Genomic DNA, 23,034 nt, shown 5'->3' on the forward strand with positions numbered 1-23,034 from the left:
AAAACACTCCTGTTGTATGTAATGAATCTGTTGTTTGTGATCATACAACCAACGCTATACCAAAGTAACCAGCAAGCACCTCCTTCAGTTACAGGTTTAAGAATAAAGCCTGAATATATACACTGACGGTATATAAACGGTATTCACCGCCCTTGAACTTTTGCACATTTCGCTGTGATACCATAATGGATTTATCTGAAATTTATTCCCACAATCAACACAAAGTACCCAATAAATTAATGTAACCATTTGTCCAAATTAACTATGAACAAAAAACTGAAAAAAAGCAAATGGCTAAAACGTGCTTGAAGATCATGTAATTTTAAAGACTATCTCCAACCAATTTACCCAGGAACCTCCTCTACCCAACTGGTAGAACAGCAGGGTTCCCATGCCCATTTAATCATCTGTACAATCAGCTGTATGCCGATTAAATTAAAATTTGTAAATTAGTGATCAGCAAAGCCAGGGGCCAAAACACCATCATGGAGAAGCCAAGGAGGGGGTGTGGAGCTGGGTAGTTTGGGAGAATTTGTGGATGTGTAGGGGAAATCTGCTGATCTGGAAACTGGGTTCTTATAACATTTCCACCAAATTCATTCACCATTCATCCTGAAAGTGATTGGGTATTAAAGTATAACATGTAAGGTATAGTGCAGTTTTCCTTAAGAGCCGTACATTATTACCTCAATCAACATGCTATCATTTGTGTGTGATATTATTGGCAGTACACCTCCATTTTCCTGGGAACATATCCAGTCCTTTTTTAAATCTATTTACAGTGTCTGCCAATGTCCTCGTCAGAGGGTAATTCAGTCTTACTGAGGTAACCCCAAGAAGAGACCTTTTGTCTTCTGCGATGACCTTATCCTGAGCATGTCATCAGTTAATTTTCTGTATGGACGATTATTGCTCATACATTGTGATCACATCCCCCTAAAACAACTGTTCACTAGAGTGAATAATTCTAGCTTGAACAGTGTAGCACTTAATCTAGTATACTGCCTATCCTTTTTGTGAATTGGTGGCCAAAACCACAATGCATAGCCAAGAGTATATTTATGCTTCTCCTATTTGCAGAATTGAAGAACATTTTACACATATATTTTCATCTGTACAGTTAAACCTATTTCAACTAGATGGATTATGCGGGCTCGACAAACACAAAGAATGCACCTTACATCTTTACACTGTGAGTACTATGTATTCACAGAGGTTGAAGCCAAATTCAAAATAGTTATTATTTTAAAATACCATGTAACATGCAAATATCTGAACGCAATAATACATCAGAAAGTAGTAAAATGTTGTTAGCATTCATCTCTTGTATAGCTGTGTTGTGAAATAGATGGGGACAGAGGAGCTTGCAGCCAATAAATTCATCATAACAAAAACAGAGTTATTCAGGAGAAGAGTGAGCTGGTCATATGGGAGGCAGCATCCACTTATGATTATGTGACAGGAATAGTTTCATCATGTGAGAAGGGAATGGAAACAAACAAGAAGGCACAGAGATATGCTAGGCACACACTACAGGTTTTTCACCTGATTATTGCATCAATCACGCGATAACCGACTGTTCGATCCAATATAGCATTAGTGTGTATGCTCCAACAATCATGTTTTATCATACCAAAGCACATTGTATCGTTTTATTTGATTTTATAACCGGACTAAAAATATATATAAACGATTTTGGGCAAATTCTGCAGTTTGTATGCACTCATGACCAGCACTGTAGGCAGATCTCTCATAGAGTTTAAAGAGTCACTATCTTTTCGGCCGATGGTTATGACAAATGAAAAGCACAGATCTGAAGGTAAATCGTGTAAATGTGTATACATGAATTGGCATGCTGATTGGGACTTTCAATCGTTGGTAAAATTGTTAAAGATATCGCAGTGCGACAATTTTTCTGCAGCGTGTACCTAGGTTTAGATACAAGGGACTTAAGTCGCATGTGAATCTGAGCTTGGGCTTCAAACTCAAAACGGTCACTGAATAGGGTTCATCTGACTTGTTCACTTTGGTATACTATTGTCTCTGTTGGTAGGCCTGGAAAGGTTTCCCAGAAATATGGCAACATTAGTGAGCAACTTATAAATTATTAAAAGAAAAGCCTGTATTGCATGTACTATTCCCTGTTAGAATATATCAAGTCAATGTTAATAAAATTAGTTAGACTGAGTGCAATGTTATGATATTATAAGTTTAAAAAAAGAAAACCCCAGGGCAAAATGGTGTAAATGCTCTGACCAATGTGTATAAAATAATTATGTAAATTAGCCATTAAACTTAACACTCACATTAAATTGTATTATCTCAAACTAATAACAGATGTAGCTAAAATCCCAATATGACACCCATCATGCACAAATACAAGTCATTAGCACATCAATAGTTGGGACTAGCAATATTACATCCATGCAAAACTTATTACTTTACTTTCCAATATATTTAATGAATCCAGAATTAAAAATGGCATTCTGTGCACACTAACTTGCAAAAATTAAAACAAATAGACCCAGGCAGGACTGTGTTATAGTACATAAGGTGAACATATGAATAGCACATGCAAATGACAATTCGACTGAACACTTGCTAGATAATTACCAGAGATTTGTGTCTCTCAAATTGCATTACAGTATTATTATATATCTATATCATGTTAAATGGGTGAACCTTCCAAATTTTAAATAATATGTATTTAAATATTATGTACTTCAAAGCTGTTGGCCAGGTACAGCCAAGTGAAAACTGGCATTCAGAATATATGATATAGAATAAAGGAGTAAACAAAAAATGCCATGTAACTTCTCACCATGCTCATAGGTGTAATATACATTTGTTATATATAGCCACAACTCACAGAAATAGAAATATCACTAATAACAAGAACAGAATTCACTGTGGATCAGAAACACAGTAAACAAAGTAAAGCAGACCCAGCAAGAACCTTAGTTAGCGTGGCATGATGTGTAGCAATAGCCACACTACTGAGGATATAACACAAAATAAATTCAATTATACAAGTAAAACAAAGCAGCAGCTGTAAATAAAGGTACATAATTTGCAGACTAAGTGTCATATTTTTACTGTTTTTTTTTTTTTACTTCCTACTGTAAATGTAAACCTCCACAACCTGAATAACTGGCTGGCCTCCTAACACATCACATTGGTGCTGGGGGAATAAGCTACCATCAGTCCCAAGAGCTTAAAGGAGTCTTAAGAAAGGACTTGAAACTATTTTGGACCCTTCTGTTTATATAATTAAGCAAAATTCAATTAGAATGTCCCCCCCCCCCTTAAAATTAAAACACAGTGGGGCACATAAAAATTGTTGCATAGCAATAATGAAAAACAAAACAAATTTCAGCGCCCAGTAAAGCAGTGCAAGTGCTTTTGTAGGTCAGGGAAGCTCCATGTAGAGAGTGATTTAGCCACATGAACCACCTACAAATGCACCCAGGCATAGACTACAGGGCTGGAGAAGACACATTTGGAGAGGGGGCCATTTCCTATTTTGCAACGGGTCAAACAGAATTTTCATTCCTCCAAATCCCCTTGAACTTTATGGGTATTCAGGGTATACCAATATCAGTTGTCATCCTTAACTTTCAATAATGCGCTTTACACCTTTCAGTTGCACTTTTAAAGGAAAGCGCATTTCTAGGTGCATTTAGACCAATATAACGAAAACATTCAAACACATAATACTGACACATGTAATAATGACAATAACTGTTCACTCTCAGCCTCATTAATATATACCTCCCAACTATCCAGATGTTGGCGTGACATCCCGAATCGGGAGGTGAAAGGGGCAGGGCTTAAACAAAAGAGGTTGTTTACCCAGATTTACCACAAAGAAAAGTATACAGCGCAGAAAGGACACACGGTGTACAATAATACAAAAATTACCATTTGAGTGGAGGATAAATATATATTAAATCCAAGAGAATTACAAATAAAATCAATATTTAGTATTCTAAATTGGTTAAAATATAGATGCATATAAAACCACAACACCCATTGTAATAAGAATTACGCAATGATTCAGTGATTATTACTTACTAACATATTTAAATATTTGTACATAGAAATTACCACTTACATATGTAGAATGGAGAGAAAATTTCCTCTTGCATTTCTCACTTTCCAATAGTGAAGGCGGCCAGTCTATGAGAAACATCCATATATCGCTTTGCAAATGCAAGATTTTGTCAACTCATGACAACTTCACAAAACATTTTTAAAATACATAAGATTAAATTACAAATAAGGAGATTTCACAAAACTATGTCCACATATATAGTTTTGTGAAAATGTCTTCAGCCCCTGCCATATGTCTTTTTTTTATCCCACACTTGCATATGGCCACAAACATTGTGAGGTTAATGCAAAACCACACCTCCTCCATAAAGCTCAGCGATGTAGGAGGAGCAAATATTTGAAGTCAAAGCCAGGATTCTCGTCCCACCAACCCCAAATGAAAACTTTAGGTCATAAGATCCATCGGCACTTGGCTGAAAAAAGACCCAGCTTAAAACCTACCTCTAAATAATGATAAAAGCAGATGTCTAAGTTGTATACCTTCGTAAATACAATGTAAGCCATCCATCGCTTTCAAAGTGCTAACACTAATCAATTACAATATTAAAATTGGATCGCATATATCAATTTTATATTTTTACATTGAGAATAAAACTTCCCAGGAAGGACCACAGTATTCCTTACAGGTAATACATACACATGGGAGGCCCATTTTGTCAGTTATAAATTGATTGAGAAGCTTGTCTTTTTCCTTTTGTAATTACAGTTGCATATCTCCCAATTTAGGCAGGACAGTTACTAGATAACTATCCTGCTGTCACCAGAATCAGGACTTTTGCCCTGACTGCTGGGAATTTTGGGGGTATGTCCCACACGCTGTGATCAGTGGGTGCTTTGCAAACCTGCCACTGGTGCATACATCAATGCATGTTGTTTTTAGCAGAGGAGAAGAGGGATGGGTGCAGCTTCCTGCTTACAAAGAGCTAAGCATGCCCCCAATGTGACACAGTCATGCCACCAGCATGAAGTGACCAGGAACCCACTCCAGAACTACTAAATTCATATGTTGAGTGGTGTGCAGAAGTTATATCTCGTTAACAAGTCATGGTCCAATATGGAGTTTGGATAAATGTCAGCGTGCACAAATGTCTGTTTCAGAAAGGAATAATGAAGTTTTTTATTTATTATCCAGTTTTTATTTTATTCTTCGTTGCCAACTGTCCCTAATTTTGAAATATAGTCCCAGGTGTGTTGTGTTTAAAATGCACAACAATGCTTTAGAATTCTATTCAGTTACAAGATGGACATTGAAGTTTTCATCTAGACATCTTGCTTAATGTCTGGTTCGGTAGCAAAGTGGCCCTGGAAGTTACTTAATAAGGTTGGCAGGTATGCTTATGATATATAGAAAATTACTTATTCACATATTTATTATGCATGAGTTTCCACCCCCTGGTCTATACCATCCAGAAAGAAGTATCTGGTACTACAGTATAACCGAACCACATAGCCTAATTGGATATTTAAGCATAATGAAAGGTTTCAGCATTGCAGACATACTGCATGTACTGAAAATTCATATTCCAGATCACTGTAAATGGCACCGCACAGAGCAACTAGTATTTCCAAAATAAGATAACCTTGCCTTGTGCGGTTCCCGAAAAAGTTTAATTAAAGGGTATAGTCTGAAAGCAACGAGTTTGCTCTTGAATACATATGACAGACTAAAATGTATATATATTAACAATGAGAATACTTTGTGAAGGACTACTATTGTGTGCATTCTGCAGAAATAAAGAGGTTAGCCTAATATAACCCGAGACTTCATTATCATTTTTAGCTAGTTTCAATGGGCAGTAATTGAATGTGGATAGCAAAACAATGATTGCGCTGTAATACAGAACAAGATAAACATCATCCCCAAGGTTTTGGAACATTACACATTTTCATCTGCCTCTGTCTTTAAGGACTGTTCTCTATTCAGAAGTTAGACTATGGTAAGAGACATTTCACATGCCCACATTCAATTTATATATACTGCAAATAATGGAAATGTTGTATTAGATTATCCTCTCAACAATACAAAGATATATAATGGGGGTAAAGGCAAAGAACATGTATATTTGTACAAACTGTGCAGTATGAAAATTGTTGCCCCCGGCAACCCAAGCTTTGTCCCTTAAAAAAGGTATCAAAGATCCTGTCACAAATTATGGTCTTGCAAACGGAGTCTGTGACTACAGTTATATAGCAGATACACACACACAGGACTTCACAATATAGTTGTCAAATGCTCCAACAATATCTACCCAAACAGTTTACCCTCACAAAATAAAACTAGTGTCTTATCTAAGCACAAAACAGCTGTTAATAAACCACCATTTAAACGTCAATCAAACAGATTAATCTTCAAAAGAAATGTAAATTCCTCACAAAGTTTCTCATACGCCTCAATTAATGGAGATTTTAAGCTGTAATGCTCGAAGGAGGGTGATTCACGATTCTTAATGCAAATGTCTGGGATTAAATTCTACTTTTAGAAATAGTAACTTTTACAGGGCTTTAGTCTTCATGTGCCTGTCATTTATTGTTTCATGCTTAGTAGGAAATGCTGAAATTGTGTTAAACCTACATTTGTAATCATGATCGTCTTTTAAATTCTTTTCTTCCATATGGTTCACAGTCAGTATGTCACTATACAAAGACATACATACTGTGTGTTTAATGTTATATTATATTCGTATGTATAGGTGTAACTATATATCTGTTATTTACTGTGACAAAAACCTGTGCAAAAAAATAAGACAAAGATAAAAAAACAATTAAAATAGGCATAAAGAGTGTAGATAACATGGTATTAAATAAAGACAAATCTGACAATTATGTTGTCATGAAAGAAAATTCATCATATAAACTAGAGGACTGGCTGGCTTTATGCATGTTGCATGGGTGGAGGTGAAATATATTTTGTTTGAAGAAATGAAAATCTAGGTTAGCATATAGTGTTAGATCATGTAATCTTACTAGACAAAATAATGCATTCTCAGCTGGTTTTGAGGGGAGGAGGATTAGTTGAATTGCAGCTCCCTAAGATGGGAAGAACATTTAGAAACAGTGGGGCAGTATGAAGAAAGATGGATGTTAGGGATTGTATTATTCCAGCTGCAAACAGGATATTAGCACTGTATTATGGTTACTGATGCACCAAAATATTTAGATATATTAGTACCAAGTCACAAGCAACAATATTCAATGAAAAATTCTAAATATTTACTGAAAATCTCTGTAAAACTTGGAAAAAGTACAATAAAAAATACAGTTTTGTGACACACTTTACAAATAAAGTTTATGACATATGCATTTACTGGACTGTCTTAAACAAACCATTATGTGTATGCTTCTTCATTTTCCAGTTTAGAATAATTAAGATTTAGGGAACTGACATTTTAATTTATCATTAATTAAATTATAGTGATTTAGGAAAAGGTAAGTAGTTCACACTCTACGTTACATTTATGTTTCACCATGTTAGTATGTACAGTCATGGCCAAAAGTTTTGAGAATGACACAAGCACTGGTTTTCACAAAGTTTGCTGCTTCAGTGTTTTAGATCTTTTTGTCAAATGTTGTTATGGTATACTGATGGTATACTGAAGTAAAGTTACAAGCATTTTATAAGTGTTAAAGGCTTTTATAGACAATTATATTAAGTTTATGCAAAGAGTCAATATTTGCAGTGTTGACCCTTCTTTTTGAAGACCTTTGCAGTTCGCCCTGGCATGCCGTCAGTCAACTTCTGGGCCACATACCGACTGATAGCCACTCATTCTTGCCTAATCAATGCTTAGAGTTTGTCAGAATTTGTGGGTTTTTGTTTGTCCACCCGGCTCTTGAGGAATGACCACAAGTTCTCAATTAAGGTCTGGGGAGTTTGCTGGCCATGGACCCACAATTTCGATGCTCTGATCCCCGAGTCACTTAGTTATCATTTTTGCCTTATGGCAAGGTGCTCCATCATGCTGGAAAAGGCATTGATAGTCACCAAACTGTTTTTGGATGGTTGTGAGAAGTTGCTCTTGGAGGATGTTTTGGTACCATTCTTTATTCATGGCTGTGTTCTTAGACAAAATTGTGAGTGAGCCCACTTCCTTGGCTGAGAAGCAACCCCACACATGAATTGTCTCAGGATGCTTTACTGTTGGCATGACACAGGACTGATGGTAGCGCTCACCTTTCCTTCTCCGGACAAGCAATGTTCCAGATGCCCCAAACAATCTGAAAGGGGATTCACCAAAGAAAATGACTTTACCCCAGTCCTCAGCAGTCCAATCACGATACCTTTTGCAGAATATCAGTCTGTCCCTGATGCTTTACCTGGAGAGAAGTGGCTTCTTTGCCGGCCTTCTTGACAATCCTCCAAAAGTCTTTGCCTCACTGTACATGCAGATGCACTCACACCTGCCTGCTGCCATTCCTGAGCAAGCTCTGCACTGGTGGTGCACCGATCCTGCAGCTGAATCAACTTTAGGAGACGGTCCTGGCGCTTGCTGAAACATTTTTCGGCATCCTGAAGCCTTCTTCATAACTATTGGACCTCTCTCCTTGAAGTTCTTGATGATCTGATAAATGGTTGATTTAGGTGCAATCTTACTAGCAGCCGCAATATCCTTGCCTGTGAAGCCCTTTTGTGCAAAGCAATGATGACTGCACGTGTTTCCTTATAAATAATCATGGTTAACAGAGGTAGAATAATGATTTCGAGCACCACCCTCTTTTTAAAGCTTGAGCTTTTTAACTCAATCAGCATAGCAGAGTGATCTCTAGCCTTGTCCTCATCAACACTCTCACCTGTGTTAACAAGAGAATCACTGACCTGATGTCAGCTGGTCCTTTTGTGGCAGGGCTGAAATGCAGTACAAATGTTGTTTTGGGATAACGTTCATTGTCATGGCAAAGTGGGACTTTGAAATTAATTGCAATTCATCTAATCACTTCATGACATTTTGGAGTATATACAAATTGCCATCATAAAAACTGAGGCAGCAGACTTTGCGAAAAAATAATATTTGTGTCATTTCCAAAACTTTTGGCCATGACTGTACTTTCTGCCTGCATAAATGATACTGGATCTTAAAGTGACAGCATGTAAGATCAACCTGATCTAAGTCAACCTTGAAACTCCCAAGTTTCTGCAGTGATATCATCACTGAAATTATCTCCATTCAATGTGTAAACTAGCTCTGTTCCCATATGCAGCTGTGTTCTAGTACACTGTATTAAAGATACTCAAGGAAAACTCGAGTCTGCTAAAAATGTTTAGCCCAAGTTCCACTCCACTCTGAGCCTGAAGTAGTTTCAAACGGAGCAAGGATGATATTGGATTTTAGCTCACAGCTGAATTAACAAGCCCTTATCTTAGTATATACACTTTTCAGAAGATTGTAATTCCCCTTTACACAAGTCATAAAAGACAAAAAACGCTCGGGAATGCTCCACATAAACAATCTCAAAATCATTTCATATAGACTTAAATCTTATACCATATAATAAAAAAAAACTAACATTCGCTGAAAATAAAGTTGATGTATAATCATGAACTAAAAATTTTTTTTTTTAAATCTCTAAAATTCATACAACACTTGGTACATATCCAAGTAAAAAAACACAACCCATAAACCAATAAATCTTTCTTCATGTATACCTCTCAGTATTCTTAATGGCATAATACAATATTGTATACATTAGGTTTAGCTGGTAATAAACCACTGATATGTTCAGAATGCAAATCCTCTCTAGGGCATATATTAGGAACCAAAAAAGTCCCAAATAAATTAGAGACTCCAAACCGAAGGCTGGAAATAATTACCAAATCCAGGAACTTCAAGACTGCAGACCTATGTAGTGCACAGTCAAAGAAACTGCTAGAGTGATATTACAAACCTTGCCCGGAATGGTGGCCACCACTAGTTTAAGTAATATTGGTCTGTATCCAAATAATTTAAACCCAGCTATGTAACGTTATTCACTACTGTTCCGATATTGATATGTACTAGTGCCAAATCTTTACAGAGCTATCAAAAGTTTTTCTGCTGATGCGTTTCCTCCACTCATAATTTCATCCAACTTTATGAGGCCAAGCTTATTTAAATCATATTAATAACACTATTTTAATAATCATTTGAAAAACATCAAAAAATATAAATTGGCATAACTATTAGTTAAGTTTAAGTTAAATTATTTAAGTTATTTAAGTTTAAAACATGATCGTCATTATCCCATTCAAATTGCCAAGCTGATTCAAAATAAGACTCATTCTAAAACACGATACAATAATGAAACGGCGGGGTTGAATACTAGTTTAATTAAATACTTTCATATACATTTTTATTTACCGAGATTACTGCACTGCTGTAAATAACAGACCCTTATATTCATAACTTTCCATCTCGTCCTGTCAGCCCTTTATTGATGGGGACAAAACTGTTAGACTGTTCACACCGCTTTCTATGTGATTTCTTAGAGAGTAATAATGATTTTCTTCCCGAAATAGAGATATCTTTATGAAAAGAACCTGAATACACTTGAAGATTTATAAAACAGTCTGAGTTTATATGTTCTGTGTAACAGATGAATTATCCAAATTATAAATACTTTTATTTACTGTTTATTCTCTTATTCTTTTATTTATCCCCATTTCTTACCAAGAAAACTATGTTATAAGAGTGCCCTTATGTATCTTAGTATACAGATTATAACCACTGCTCTTCAAACTTTCTCATTGGCATCTTAAAACCACTATTCTCTATACCTATAATCCCTGAAATGTGGAAAGGAATGCAGGGCCTCTGACTCAGGTCCACAAAATTCTGAGAGTATACAAGAGACTCAGTAACTCCCTCCACTGGTCATTTGTCTAGCGTTAAACTACACATTATAACTTACTAAAAAGGCAATTACCGGGAAAAGTATAACTAGGAAAGGGACACAGGGACAAAGAAACTAGTACCTAAAAAAATTAAAACTATAAATCCGATTGTCGTAAACATAAAGAACTTACAGTTATTTATAAGGGTTATCTCATCACATAATTGTGGGGAATAAGGCCTATATCATAACTGCAGTGTAAATATGGTATATCAAATGAATCAATTGATAAATTGAGCTACTAAAGTGTAAAATATGAAGTCAGAAAGTATGCTGTGTGTGTATTGCTCATCCCAGTGTTAGAAGATAGCAGTGTCACCTGTAGCTGCTTCAAAGGGCCCCTGCAGTGAGATATACATTTGAATAGATGGTTAAATTCACAGAGGATCTATTAATAATAAAATTGGGTCTGTGTGACGCTCCACAGAAAAGTTAGGTCAAGTAGTAGAACTGGGTAGAAAATCAGGCAACGTGCAAATGGTGATTGAACAAAGTGTCACAGACCACAATCCCTGGGGGTGGGGACAGGTGTGGAAGTGTATTTGACAATTTTTTGTAATTGGTCTCAGCTTTTTAGTCTTTTGGGAAAATCAATCCACACTGATAAGTTGTCCATCTTCCTAGCCAATTTCCCATGGCACAGATTATACAATAACATACACAAGCAAAGCAGTTTAAAGGGGTTACATTCAGAGTATGTCAAATTGTTGACATTGTTGTTAATTGTTTTTTTTTTATATCTGAATGCCCTGTACCTTTGTATATTAAATCAATAAATTTAGCAAGTGGCGTCCTTGATATTCAAATGAATCCATTAGCCTGTTAAGAAGAATATAGCTCGACCAAGTTAACCCTTTGAATGCCGGTATGTGCTTTGTTAATACATTTGACTAACAAGCCTAGTGTGTGCTTACATTTACATTTGTGTACCAGTCTGGAGGTGTGAAGAGTTAACCCTTTGATTGCTGGGGTGGGCCTTGCTAACCTGTGGGTAGCCAGAAGCCTTGTTTGCCAGTGTGGGACAGTATATTGGGGTCCTATTGCCCGTATTCAATAGGTGATGGCAAACCTGAAGTGTGTGGGAGTGTGAGAGTGCTGTGTGGGGGCGATTCAGTAGGTCTATAACCTGTGTGATAGGTAGAGAGAGATTGTGGTCTGGAATCGTGTGTAGCCTCATACAGCAAACACCCAAAGTCATGGAAGCTGGGAGCGTGTTCATGACACTGATCATTATGGCATCAATCAATGGTCTATAGTGTTGAATTCTATATTATCATTGAGACCTTCTAGATGTCGAGTGTGCAATCTTTAAGAACGTCACTGACAAAAGTATGCAGCCACCATCTCCTAGTAACCAACCCTGACAATATTGGTATCTCTGGGGGAATGTACAGTCCACTGCAAAGACATTTAGCATTTTTACTTTCTTAATCCGTTAATTTTGGTACTTCGTACAAGGGAAATCAAACTACATACTTTTAGTTAGAAGAGCAATGGCTGCCATGGAATAACTTGAAAATAAAGAAATCCTACAGGAGTCACAATTTATTATTATTTTGGCTCTTTCTGAGGCTCTCTCTCTTGGGCTGAAGTTAAATCTCTCTCTGTGTATGGCCTCTCTTTTTGTATGTTCTATAGATCTCAATAAATTCCTTATTATTTAGTTCCTTATTGCTTCCATCTACTTAATTTAATGAAGCATAATCTACTCTATAAACGATTTTGAGTATTACCATTTAAGTTGTACGGATGTCAGATATATTAATACTTTCACACATTACCTTTTAACTGCAGCTGTTGTAAAGTTTTTGAAAAGGACATGTTCCACAATTTTCTTGAATCATGAAGGCATTAGAATGCATTTCTCTTACATAAACCCAATAAGTTAAGCAATTAAATAAAATAAATGCAATGTACCTTGGGTCTACATTTGCTGTTGCTTCATCAATAATCAATATTCGATTTTTTCTTAAAATTGCTCGTGCAAGACAGACTAGTTGTCTCTGGCCAACACTAAAATTGGAACCAGATTCAGCCAACTGAGTCTCAATTTTACCAGGTAATTCTTCAATGGCATCCTTCAGCTGCACCTGTGACAAAACATATATTTGTAATTAAGACCCTCATTGCGGCAAATTTTATCCAAAATAAAAACAAACAGTATTTTACAGCTTCTGAATCCCATACTTGAAGTTTTCAGACATGAACCATGTAGGTAAATGACACTACTCAGTTCTAACCTGACTTTCCACTGCAGATCTGTTATAAGGTAACTACACGCAGCTGACACCCCTTCCACATCTTTAGGAATCTATCTTGATGCAGATGAAAAAGATGAGAAGATAGTTATTTGAGTTATTATATCACTGTAGAACCTGGCCCTATGTATTAAACCACCACTTCATATAAGGTATCTCTGTAGAGCAAGCCTGTCAAACCGTCAGTCACTTTTTGTCTGCTCATCAACCTCCAAACATGGCAAGCTAGATGGCAAAACTGTCAAGTAAATATCAAACTACCAACTATTATTTTTTTTTATACAAGGATAAATATATTAAGAAACAGAGCAAAACATTTTACTACTTTCCTTTTTTTCTGGTATTTGGGGCAGGTCTGAATTATCCCCACAGCAACTTAAGTAACAAAGGCCAGAAACTGTTATTGGTATTGCACAGAGACAGCCTAGGAAGAGAGCTGTCTCTGTGCACAGAGAGGACACTGTAGACCCTCTCTGTGTGAATATTCCCAACCTCCTTTAAGCTGCCTATCACACCATTAATTAACTGTGTAAGTTTGCAATAACTGACAAATTCAAAGTAGACATAAAATTACATTAATATATGGCCCAGAACGTCCTAAACCTAGGGCCCAAATAAGTTTTGATCTGTGAGACAGTAGTAGCCTGCAACAAGCGGGCATGTGATGAAAATATGGCTGACTATAGAGTGAGTCTTTTCAGAAGCTGTAAAAAAATACAGTCCCGCAGAGCATTTTGACATAACGCACCTGTTTTTGTCTGAAGAGCTCAGTCACCAGGATATAGGCTGGGTGCACTCATGCACCTTGTGATGCAGTGTCAGGTGAAATATGAGACAAAATATATAAATGAGCTTCAAAGGGTGGAAACTGTGCGACTGCATTTAGCATCTAGGGGGGTCACTGGAGCTTTCCTAGGCTTCCCAATGCATTCATGTGGTAAACACATATAAATGTAAAAGGCTGAGCTTGGAAACACGCAGCTGAAATGCTCCTGAATACAAATAATATTGGGAATGGGCATGTGGTCATTGGACACAACAGTTTGCATTTTCAGAATTGGTTATATGAACTATACTAGTGTTAAGAATGTTAGTAGAACACACAAAAGGGAGACCAGTGAGCATGAAGCCCTATTACTGCAGAGAGGCTGATGAGTTTAAATGATCACCTTACATCTGAATATTACATTATTAAATTGGATTACCAAAATTTAAACAAAATGCTTTCCATGAACATCTACTTTAAGAAAAAAAAGAACTTGTCTCTCTTTTCCCATATTGCTCAGGGTTTACTAACTTAAATCACGTAAAGTAAAGTAAACTCTTTAAAACGGAAAAACGAGTTTCCAATTTTTCCCTCCATTACTTTATTCTTGGAAATTGGCTATATTTCTCCCTTCAACTCCCAGACACAACAATAGGTCTGCTACTTTCAATTAATACCACTGTCAAGTCAGAAGAGATGTGAACTGTTGACGCTTCCTGTTAAGTGGTTATGTAGTTATCGACTTAACTTTTAAATTAGATTAAATGCTGCCTGGTGAAAACAAAAAGTGGCACAGTAACAAGCAAAACATTGTTTTCTATAAGAAATGTGCTGGCATTCCAGTGCATAAATAACTTGAAATATTAAATGTGCTTTTTACTTAAGGAAAAATACATTCATGTTTAGACACTTTGATTACAGGCCATCTTTAAGGAAGGTAGAGGATTATTAACTGTATCCCAGTCTTTTTCTCATTCCTTTCAATATCAGGGCTTAAAAGCACAGTAAGTGACATGTACAATGAAAGAGCAGAAGCTACACAGGTACATAAGAGATCATAAATGTTACAATGAGACACATTATAACTTATAATAAATATATATTTTTGTTGTCAGTACCTCTCCTAAAACATCCCACAGTTCTTCATCAGAATGCTCATCAAAAGGATCAAGGTTTTTTCGCATTGTCCCAGTGAATAACACCGGCTCCTATTATTCAAAGATATAACATGAAATTTGTGAAAGAAAGAAATTATACAAATAAAGAATGTATTATACAGAAGAATAAAGAATGTATTATACAGAAGAATAAAGAATGTATTATACAGAAGAATGAAGTAGTTTGAAAATAATTTTTTGTTCTGGCTGGTTTTCTATTGTCACAGTAATAATGCCCATACTCTATACATATGTATTTGCAAGTATAATCTTGTAGAATAAATGTGTATATAAATTCCCGGTTGTGATATACTGTACAGTACAGCTGCGTTAGAGAGAGGTCAGTAATCTCAGGATAGGTACTTCTGCTTTCATTAAATTGATAAATATCTGGACTAGTTTTGTTCGTAATTTCATTACAAAAACTTTGCTCAACTAATTTGCTACACTTATAGTACATACTTTTACTTTTTTAATGGGGTTTTCCACTTTTGGACAACTTGAAATTATTGGTTTGTATCTGCCCTTCTGCAATTTTTACTAAAGATATTGCTTTACATATCTTGTATGCTTTTTCCCACTGACTTTATTTCATAAATTTATATAAATATATCCTCAAAGGTTGAGGTTTTTTTTATTTCAGTTACCATGGTATACACTGTATTGTTTTGCCTTTACATGTGACACAAGAAAACAGCTCTGCCCAGATGATATTAAAAGCTTTGCTGGATAACAGAGTTAAAAAAAATATATTGCAGATAGTTCAATGAGTAAAAAGGGCAAAATCGAGTATATTTATGACTGAGCAAACATATTGATTGATAACCGTGTGAAACAGCCCTTAAAGCTAACAGTAATTTGAACATAAATAGCGTAACCGCAACTCAGGTCAATAAGAACACCACAAGAAATGTCTGTTGTATTACCATTATACTTATGCTGTAGTCTCGCAGTATAAAGATAAATTAATAATTGCTTTCCAAAAGGTTCATATTCACCACAAAGAAGAGTGATTTTATCAGGCAATTTTATTTGGCAATTTTCTCAGTGTGACAGGAGCACTAACATTTAGCAAGTACAGTAAAGGTGTGTCTGTGAAATTGCGAACGGATGCAGACCGGGAAAAGGAAGCATATACGCCTGAGAAAGCTGCAGCATTTGTGGGTGGTCAGTGGCAGATACAAATAGTGGATGATGGTCTCTGGCTCCACCAAACCACTTGTGGCTGTCTGTAATAGTACTGCTGTGCTTTCTTTATCGCTCAGGCACATAATATGCCTTTGTGTTCATGTTTAAGCAAAATTTATTTTTAAAATTGTATTTTTTGTAAGTTATGTGCAACAACAAAAGACAATTGTATAAAAATCATGGGTGCATGTGGGACATAAATGTTTGAAGTGTGTCCAGTGGCAGATCCATGGGAAGGGGGGGTGCAAATCAGGGTATGCTTCTGTCGCTGTCAGCACAGACAAGCGGACAGAGGACCGAGCCCGGCCGCTCTGATTGTGTTATAAACACAGTCAGAGAGGCCGGGCAGCATACTCTGACTGTCTGTCTGTGTTGACAGTGACACCGGCCTGCACATAGTGTGCAGCCACAGGGAGCCCACTATTAAAAGTTAAAATAAAATACAATCTAGATCAGCCCCTGAGTATGTCTGCCGTAAATTAGGTGCATATGCTATTGGTGCCGAAATGAACAGATATTAAGACGCGCACAGCTCAGCATATGGACGTAATTAGGTTGAGAGAGAATTGCGCTTCCTAATAGAAAATTATGCAGCCAGAGAAAATAATATGAGCTAAGGAGAAAGGGCCCAATCGCCTAGTAAAATGGAAAAGATGGAATTCCCCGGCGTGGTTAATGAAAAGGATGGATAAGATGGTTAATATGACTTTATGGGGGGTATTCAATTGTTAGCGAGATGCGTTAAAATTTCGCGCTCGGAAAAAACAAAAAACGTGCTCGTTTTTTCCTGTTCGAGTGTGTGTTTAAAAAAAACAAACCCCTCAATTCAATTGTTTTTTTGCATTCACCCCCTTGCGCTCTATTATTGGTCCTAGCGAGTTTGAAATGAGGAGTGGTTAAGGCACTCATTTTACTATAAAAAAATAAAAGTAAATTAATGCAATCAAGAAGGGCCCCAGCACTGCACAAGAGAATGGGTCCCCACACTGCAATTAAGAAGGGCCCCAGCACTGCAAGCAACAATGGCCCCCCCTGTACAGCAGAATTAAAGATTTTACAAGGAGGTAAATTTTTTGAAATTTACAAACATTTGAACACTGGCCAAGCATGGACATTTGTAAGGTACAAATATTTGTGGGACAGTGAGCAAGCCGGACCTTTCTTCGAAGGTAAAAATATTTGTTGGGACTTTGCGTAAATGAGTGTGTGTAAGTAAAGCATCAACTGAGGATTTCGTCCATGGTATTTTTTTTTTTATTTTTTTTTTTATTAAAATCTATGGTGTACATGAGGGTGTTTACTGTATTTCTTGGGGTTTTATTATTTTTAATAAAGATTTGTGGTTGGAATGAGGGTGTTGTGCTTTAATTTAACATTTTGCTTTGTGGAACTACAGATCACAGCCAGCCGTGGGTGTAAGAGCATGTTGGCACTTGTGGTTCTACTACAAGTGCAAACATGCCCTGGGTGCTATGGGTACGCTGGTGCTTGTAGTTAGACAAGTAGCAGCATGCCCACACTATTTAGGACAACATGGCTGGCTGGGACATGTAGTTCCACAAATCAATTATTTTTTTTTTGTTTATCCAAAATCCCCATTTATTACCCTACTACCAATAGCCCAGGGGTAGTAGGAAGAGCCCTAGTGCTATCGGCACTGGCCTGAGTGTCCCTAGGGGGGTGGCCCGCTTACATTTTTCAGCGGACCACAATCCCTAGGGAATCCAGGCCAGCGCTGAACAGTCTGTGGGTGTTTAGTCATTATGGCCGTGGGACCCAAACTGTGTTCCCCCCCCCCCCCTGTTATAGTGCCTATCACCCCGGCTGGTTTGCCTAGTGCTGGTTCAATTAAATTAGGGGGAACCCTACGTCAATTTTTTCACACATCAATAGCCTGCCAGCACTAGGGCGAAGACTAAATAGAGTGGGGAGCAAACGATTTTGCTTTTAAAAATAAAATAAAAAAACATGATACTTTTTGGCACAACCACCACCCCACCCCCCCTTAAAAACAAAAAAATAATATAAAAAAGTTTAAATACATGCACCACTATGGTTTTTTCTAAAGGGGGAAATTTCCAAAAATTATTAATTATTATACACTTTTTTAAGTACTTTTCTTTTTTTAGGTTACTTTTATGAACTTTTACACTTATTTTCTCAGTTTAATGGATATTTTTCTTAACTTAATAAAAAAATTTTTTCTTTGAGCAGACCATGGAGGTGCGAGATAAAACAGCATATTTGCCTTTTTCACACTTGGCGTTAAAAAACAATTGAATAGCTTTTTCCGCTAAGGGTTCGCAGCCAGCCTATACTTTAACATTGACAAACGCTTGGAGCGCGATAACACCGTTTCGGTAAAAAAAAAAAAAAGATTGGAATTGCGTGAGAAGTTTTCGCGCTCGAAAATAAGGTAAAATAGCAAAAAAAATTACTTTGCACGCTCGAACTTCCAAACTCGCTAACAATTGAATACCCCCCTATATTTGCAAAAGTGCAAATATTATTAAACAATGCACAAACAAATATTAAAGAGTGATCACTCTAAAAACAAATTCATATAACAGAAATATGAAAAAATCAAAGCAGAGTAGCATGAATAAATACCATCCGTTGCTTAAGCAGGGTCTGGTTATAATACCCCAATAAATAGAATGGGAGAAGCAAGTCCTATAAGAAGAGCTGTAACGAGCCCACCAAAAATTCAAGATAAGCTAGTAGTCCCAAGACCACCTTTAAATAACTGAAGCAAAGATTCTTAGCTTAAATCGTAGCAGAGTCAGTACATGTCCTTGGGTGAATGAATTAATAACAAATCCCAAGTCACAATGGGTTGTAGAAATAGCAGGTAAACGCAGTGCACAGCGTTCTGGGAGCCATAACAGCTTTGCAGTTTCCAACAAGGGGGAGGGTCCGAGGACTGGGATTCCGGGTATTTACTAAACAAGAAGGGTAAGTCAGCTTACCCACCTCCCAGAACGCTGTGCACTGCTGTTTACCTCCTATTTCTACAACCCATTGTGACTTGGGATTTGTTTTTAATTCATTCATCCAAGGACATGTACAGACTCTGCTACGATTTAAGCTAAGAATCTTTGCTTCAGTTATTTAAAGGTGGCCTTAGGACTACTAGCTTATCTAGAATTTTTGGTGGTTATAGATCATATGAAAAGCCCATAAAAAGAGATTTAAAATGAGACATTGCCAAACTCTCTAGCTCAATCAGGTGACCTACAAATGCAAATTTAAAAAAACGTTAAAAGCTATTTTTTTTTGTTAAAAAAGTGCAAGTTTATAGGCGTATAACTTCAAAACCAGTGTACATATCAGCCTAAGATTTGTTTTTTTTTTAATACCCATATCATTTATTATAGTAAATTCCATTACAATCTGAAACGGTCAATTTGAAACCCTGTGTTGATTTGATATAGAATGACCCTTTATTAAAATCAAACATACAAAACCTGGGAAGTTTTCCCTCTATATGGACTTTTGTATTACAGATCTACATGACAAGATCAACTGTATTCTGACAAATGCACCAATCAAATTGCTTCTTTTTGATGGTATAACGTTGTTTATAACTTTTACATTATAAAATGCGTTATGAAAATGACATTTGAAAAAAAAGAAATGTTATTTAAGAATGTATGTCAATGTTCCTTTAAATAAGATAAATAAGTACATTGCTGTTTTCATCTTCTAATTCAATGAAGTGTTTTCAGATTGAATTAGTGGCATATTAAACATATTAAGCAATCCAATTGTTTTATTTCCTTTGTTACATCATGCCACAGTTTTCACTCCAACATTTTTTCAATTAGTTAGACTTCAATCAAAACCTGTGTAGCAACAAAAGGACTAAATAACGATTTACTGGTAAACAGAATAATTTCTTAAAGAAAAGCATGTAAGCAATTTGTTTAATAATACACAGCTTGTTTTTATATACAACATATCTTCAGTATAGTTCTCCCCTGTTTCAGGCATTATGCTGTACACTGTGGGCCTGAGTCATTAAGGCGAGCAAAGCATAAAAAAGGTGCAACTTTGCACTTGGGCAAAACCATATTGCTTTGGGGGGAGGTAAATTTAAAATGTGGGGACAGATTTATAGTTTGGGTAAGGCAATGTCCTAGATCAACTTTAAATGTCAGTGTAAAAATAAAGCTATCAAATATTTGTGTGCTAGATGAAAAAACAGCCAGCATTTAACTTATTTGCAGAATAATAAACTAATTTGCACCCCTTGCATTCTAACATGGTTTGTCCCGGAGAACATTTACTCCTTTTTTTGCCTTACTTACCTTAATGACTCAGGCCCTGTATGAGCAAACAATCTGGGCTCTTCATGCTCAACCACAGTTAGAGGTCCCCTAACACTAAATACCATAAATGACTATGATACTCTTTAACAGATAGACATTGCAATTGAACTTATGTACTTATAATTATATGCATAAATTTGCTGGTTTTCAGTCCCATGAAACCAGCAGGTGAAGCGCTACAGCACAGCTTACTTGCTCATATACAATGCCTATAGCAAAATACAAACACTCTAGTTCATAGGACTCATCTTTCCTTCATCCTTTTCCCTGGCAACCTTATGACCAAAAGGAGTCAAACGAGCTTGAACTAGAATAAAGGCAGCTATGATCATGGATGCTCATATGCTGGATGGCAGAATTACTAATCACTTTAGCCAGTATTTAACCAAAATTTCACCTCATACCCTAAAACGGTTGTATTACCAAATACACAGCAAATGGCAGTAAATGAACAACCTCCAACCTATTCCCATCATTTGTTAAAAAGCTGATGATTGATATTTCAAACTGTAACATTTTTCAAACTGCTACTACATCACAAGCTTGAATGGACTGAAAGTTGTCTACAGACGTAATATGCAAAGACAGCTCAGAACTTGCCAAACACGAGTCACTTCGCTCAGATAACAAATGATCTACGTAGATCACTTTTCTAGTGGCCACTGTACTAGGGCAGTGTATGCTATTAATGAGCAGTATAGAGTGCCATATGGTACAATTGTAAAGAAAATGGTACAAAAGGACAGATTAAAATAATTTTGTCAGACATACTGTATGCATATCAGGTATATGAATAGATACAGGAGAAAATACAAAACTAAATAAAATTAAAGCTAAAAAATATTTTACAACATTTTTGTAAGCTGAACGACATAATCCTCATTTTCTTAGTTGATAAATCAGTTTTGCTTACTTCGGGAATTCTGCATTCTGTTTTGGCTCACTGCAAACTGCTTTATAGAGAAGCACAAAGAACATGTGGCAAGACCTGCGAATCCAGGCACACAGTTATGTCATGGACAAATGCTGCAACTCGTGGACCATGGGAGATTACAAGACTCTTGTGCTTGGGATATTAGAGATTGAGCCAGGGCCGTCTCCTAAAGTTGATTCAGCTGCGGGATTGGGGCATCACCAGCGCACAGCTTGCTCAGGAATGGCAGCAAGCAGGTGTGAGTGCATCTGCACACAAAGTAAGGCAAAAACTTTTGGAGGATGGCCTGGTGTCAAGAAAGCCAGCAAAGAAGCCACTTTTCTCTAGGAAAAACATCAGGGACAGACTGATATTCTGCAAAAGGTACTGGGATTGGACTGCTGAGGACTGGGGTAAAGTCATTTTCTTTGGTGAATCCCCTTTCAGATTGTTTGGGGCATCTGGAAAAATGCTTGTCCGGAGAAGGAAAGGTGAGCGCTACCATCAGTCCTGTGTCATGCCAACAGTAAAGCATCCTGAGACAATTCATGTGTGGGGTTGCTTCTCAGCTAAGGAAGTGGGCTCACTCACAATTTTGTCTAAGAACACAGCCATGAATAAAGAATGGTACCAAAACATCCTCCAACAGCAACTTCTCCCAACCGTCCAGTTTGGTGACGAACAATACCTTTTCCAGCATGATGAAGCCCCTAGCCATAAGGCAAAAGTGATAACTAAATAGCTTGCGGATCAAAACATCGAAATTGTGGGTCCATGGCCAGGAAACTACCCAGACGTTAATCTAAATGAAAACTTGTGGTCAATCCTCAAGAGGCGGGTAGACAAACAAAAACTCACAAATTTTGACGAACGCCAAGCATTGATTAGGCAAGAATGGGCGGCCATCAGTCAGTATGTGGCCCAGAAGTTGATTGACAGCATGCCAGGGCGATTTGCAGAGTGCTTCAAAATGAAGGGTTCACACTGCAAATATTGACTCTTTTCATAAAACTAATGTAATTGTCAATAAAAAGCCTTTGACACTTGAAAAGAAATGCTTGTAATTTTACTTCAGTATACCATAGCAACAGCATAGAATATATATATATATATATATATATATATATATATATATATATATATATATATATATACACACACACACACACAATATTTATAATATATATATTTCAAGCTCTAATATCCTAAGCACAGAAGTCTTGTAATCTCCCATGGTCCACGAGTTGCAGCATTTTTCCATGGTATATTTTAATGTATTCAATTTGTTTAGATTGTTAAGACATAATCAACACTTCTTTTTTAAAAAAGGTACAAAATTGTGTCTTTTCCAATAATGAACTTTAGTGATGTTATTTTCAGAACATGTTCTGGGTTTAGTCTTAATCTTTAAGATCACTGATCTAAATTCCTGGGTTTGGGGGAT

The 23,034-nt window shown here is 36.6% G+C and overlaps 1 protein-coding gene across 1 annotated transcript in view; it reads right to left on the bottom strand.

Moving 5' to 3' along the window:
• The window catches only part of ABCC4 (ATP binding cassette subfamily C member 4 (PEL blood group)), a 256,495-nt gene that overhangs the window by 16,232 nt on the left and 217,229 nt on the right, over window positions 1-23,034 (bottom strand). The window contains exons 27-28 of the mRNA XM_075199901.1: window positions 15,120-15,209; window positions 12,895-13,067 (exon numbers count right to left, since the gene is read on the bottom strand). Coding sequence (XP_075056002.1) covers window positions 12,895-13,067; window positions 15,120-15,209 — 263 coding nt within the window. The remainder of the gene's footprint in view (window positions 1-12,894; window positions 13,068-15,119; window positions 15,210-23,034) is intronic.

This window comes from Mixophyes fleayi, chromosome 2, assembly GCF_038048845.1.
Source record: "Mixophyes fleayi isolate aMixFle1 chromosome 2, aMixFle1.hap1, whole genome shotgun sequence".
In the NCBI taxonomy this organism is placed as follows: domain Eukaryota; kingdom Metazoa; phylum Chordata; class Amphibia; order Anura; family Limnodynastidae; genus Mixophyes; species Mixophyes fleayi.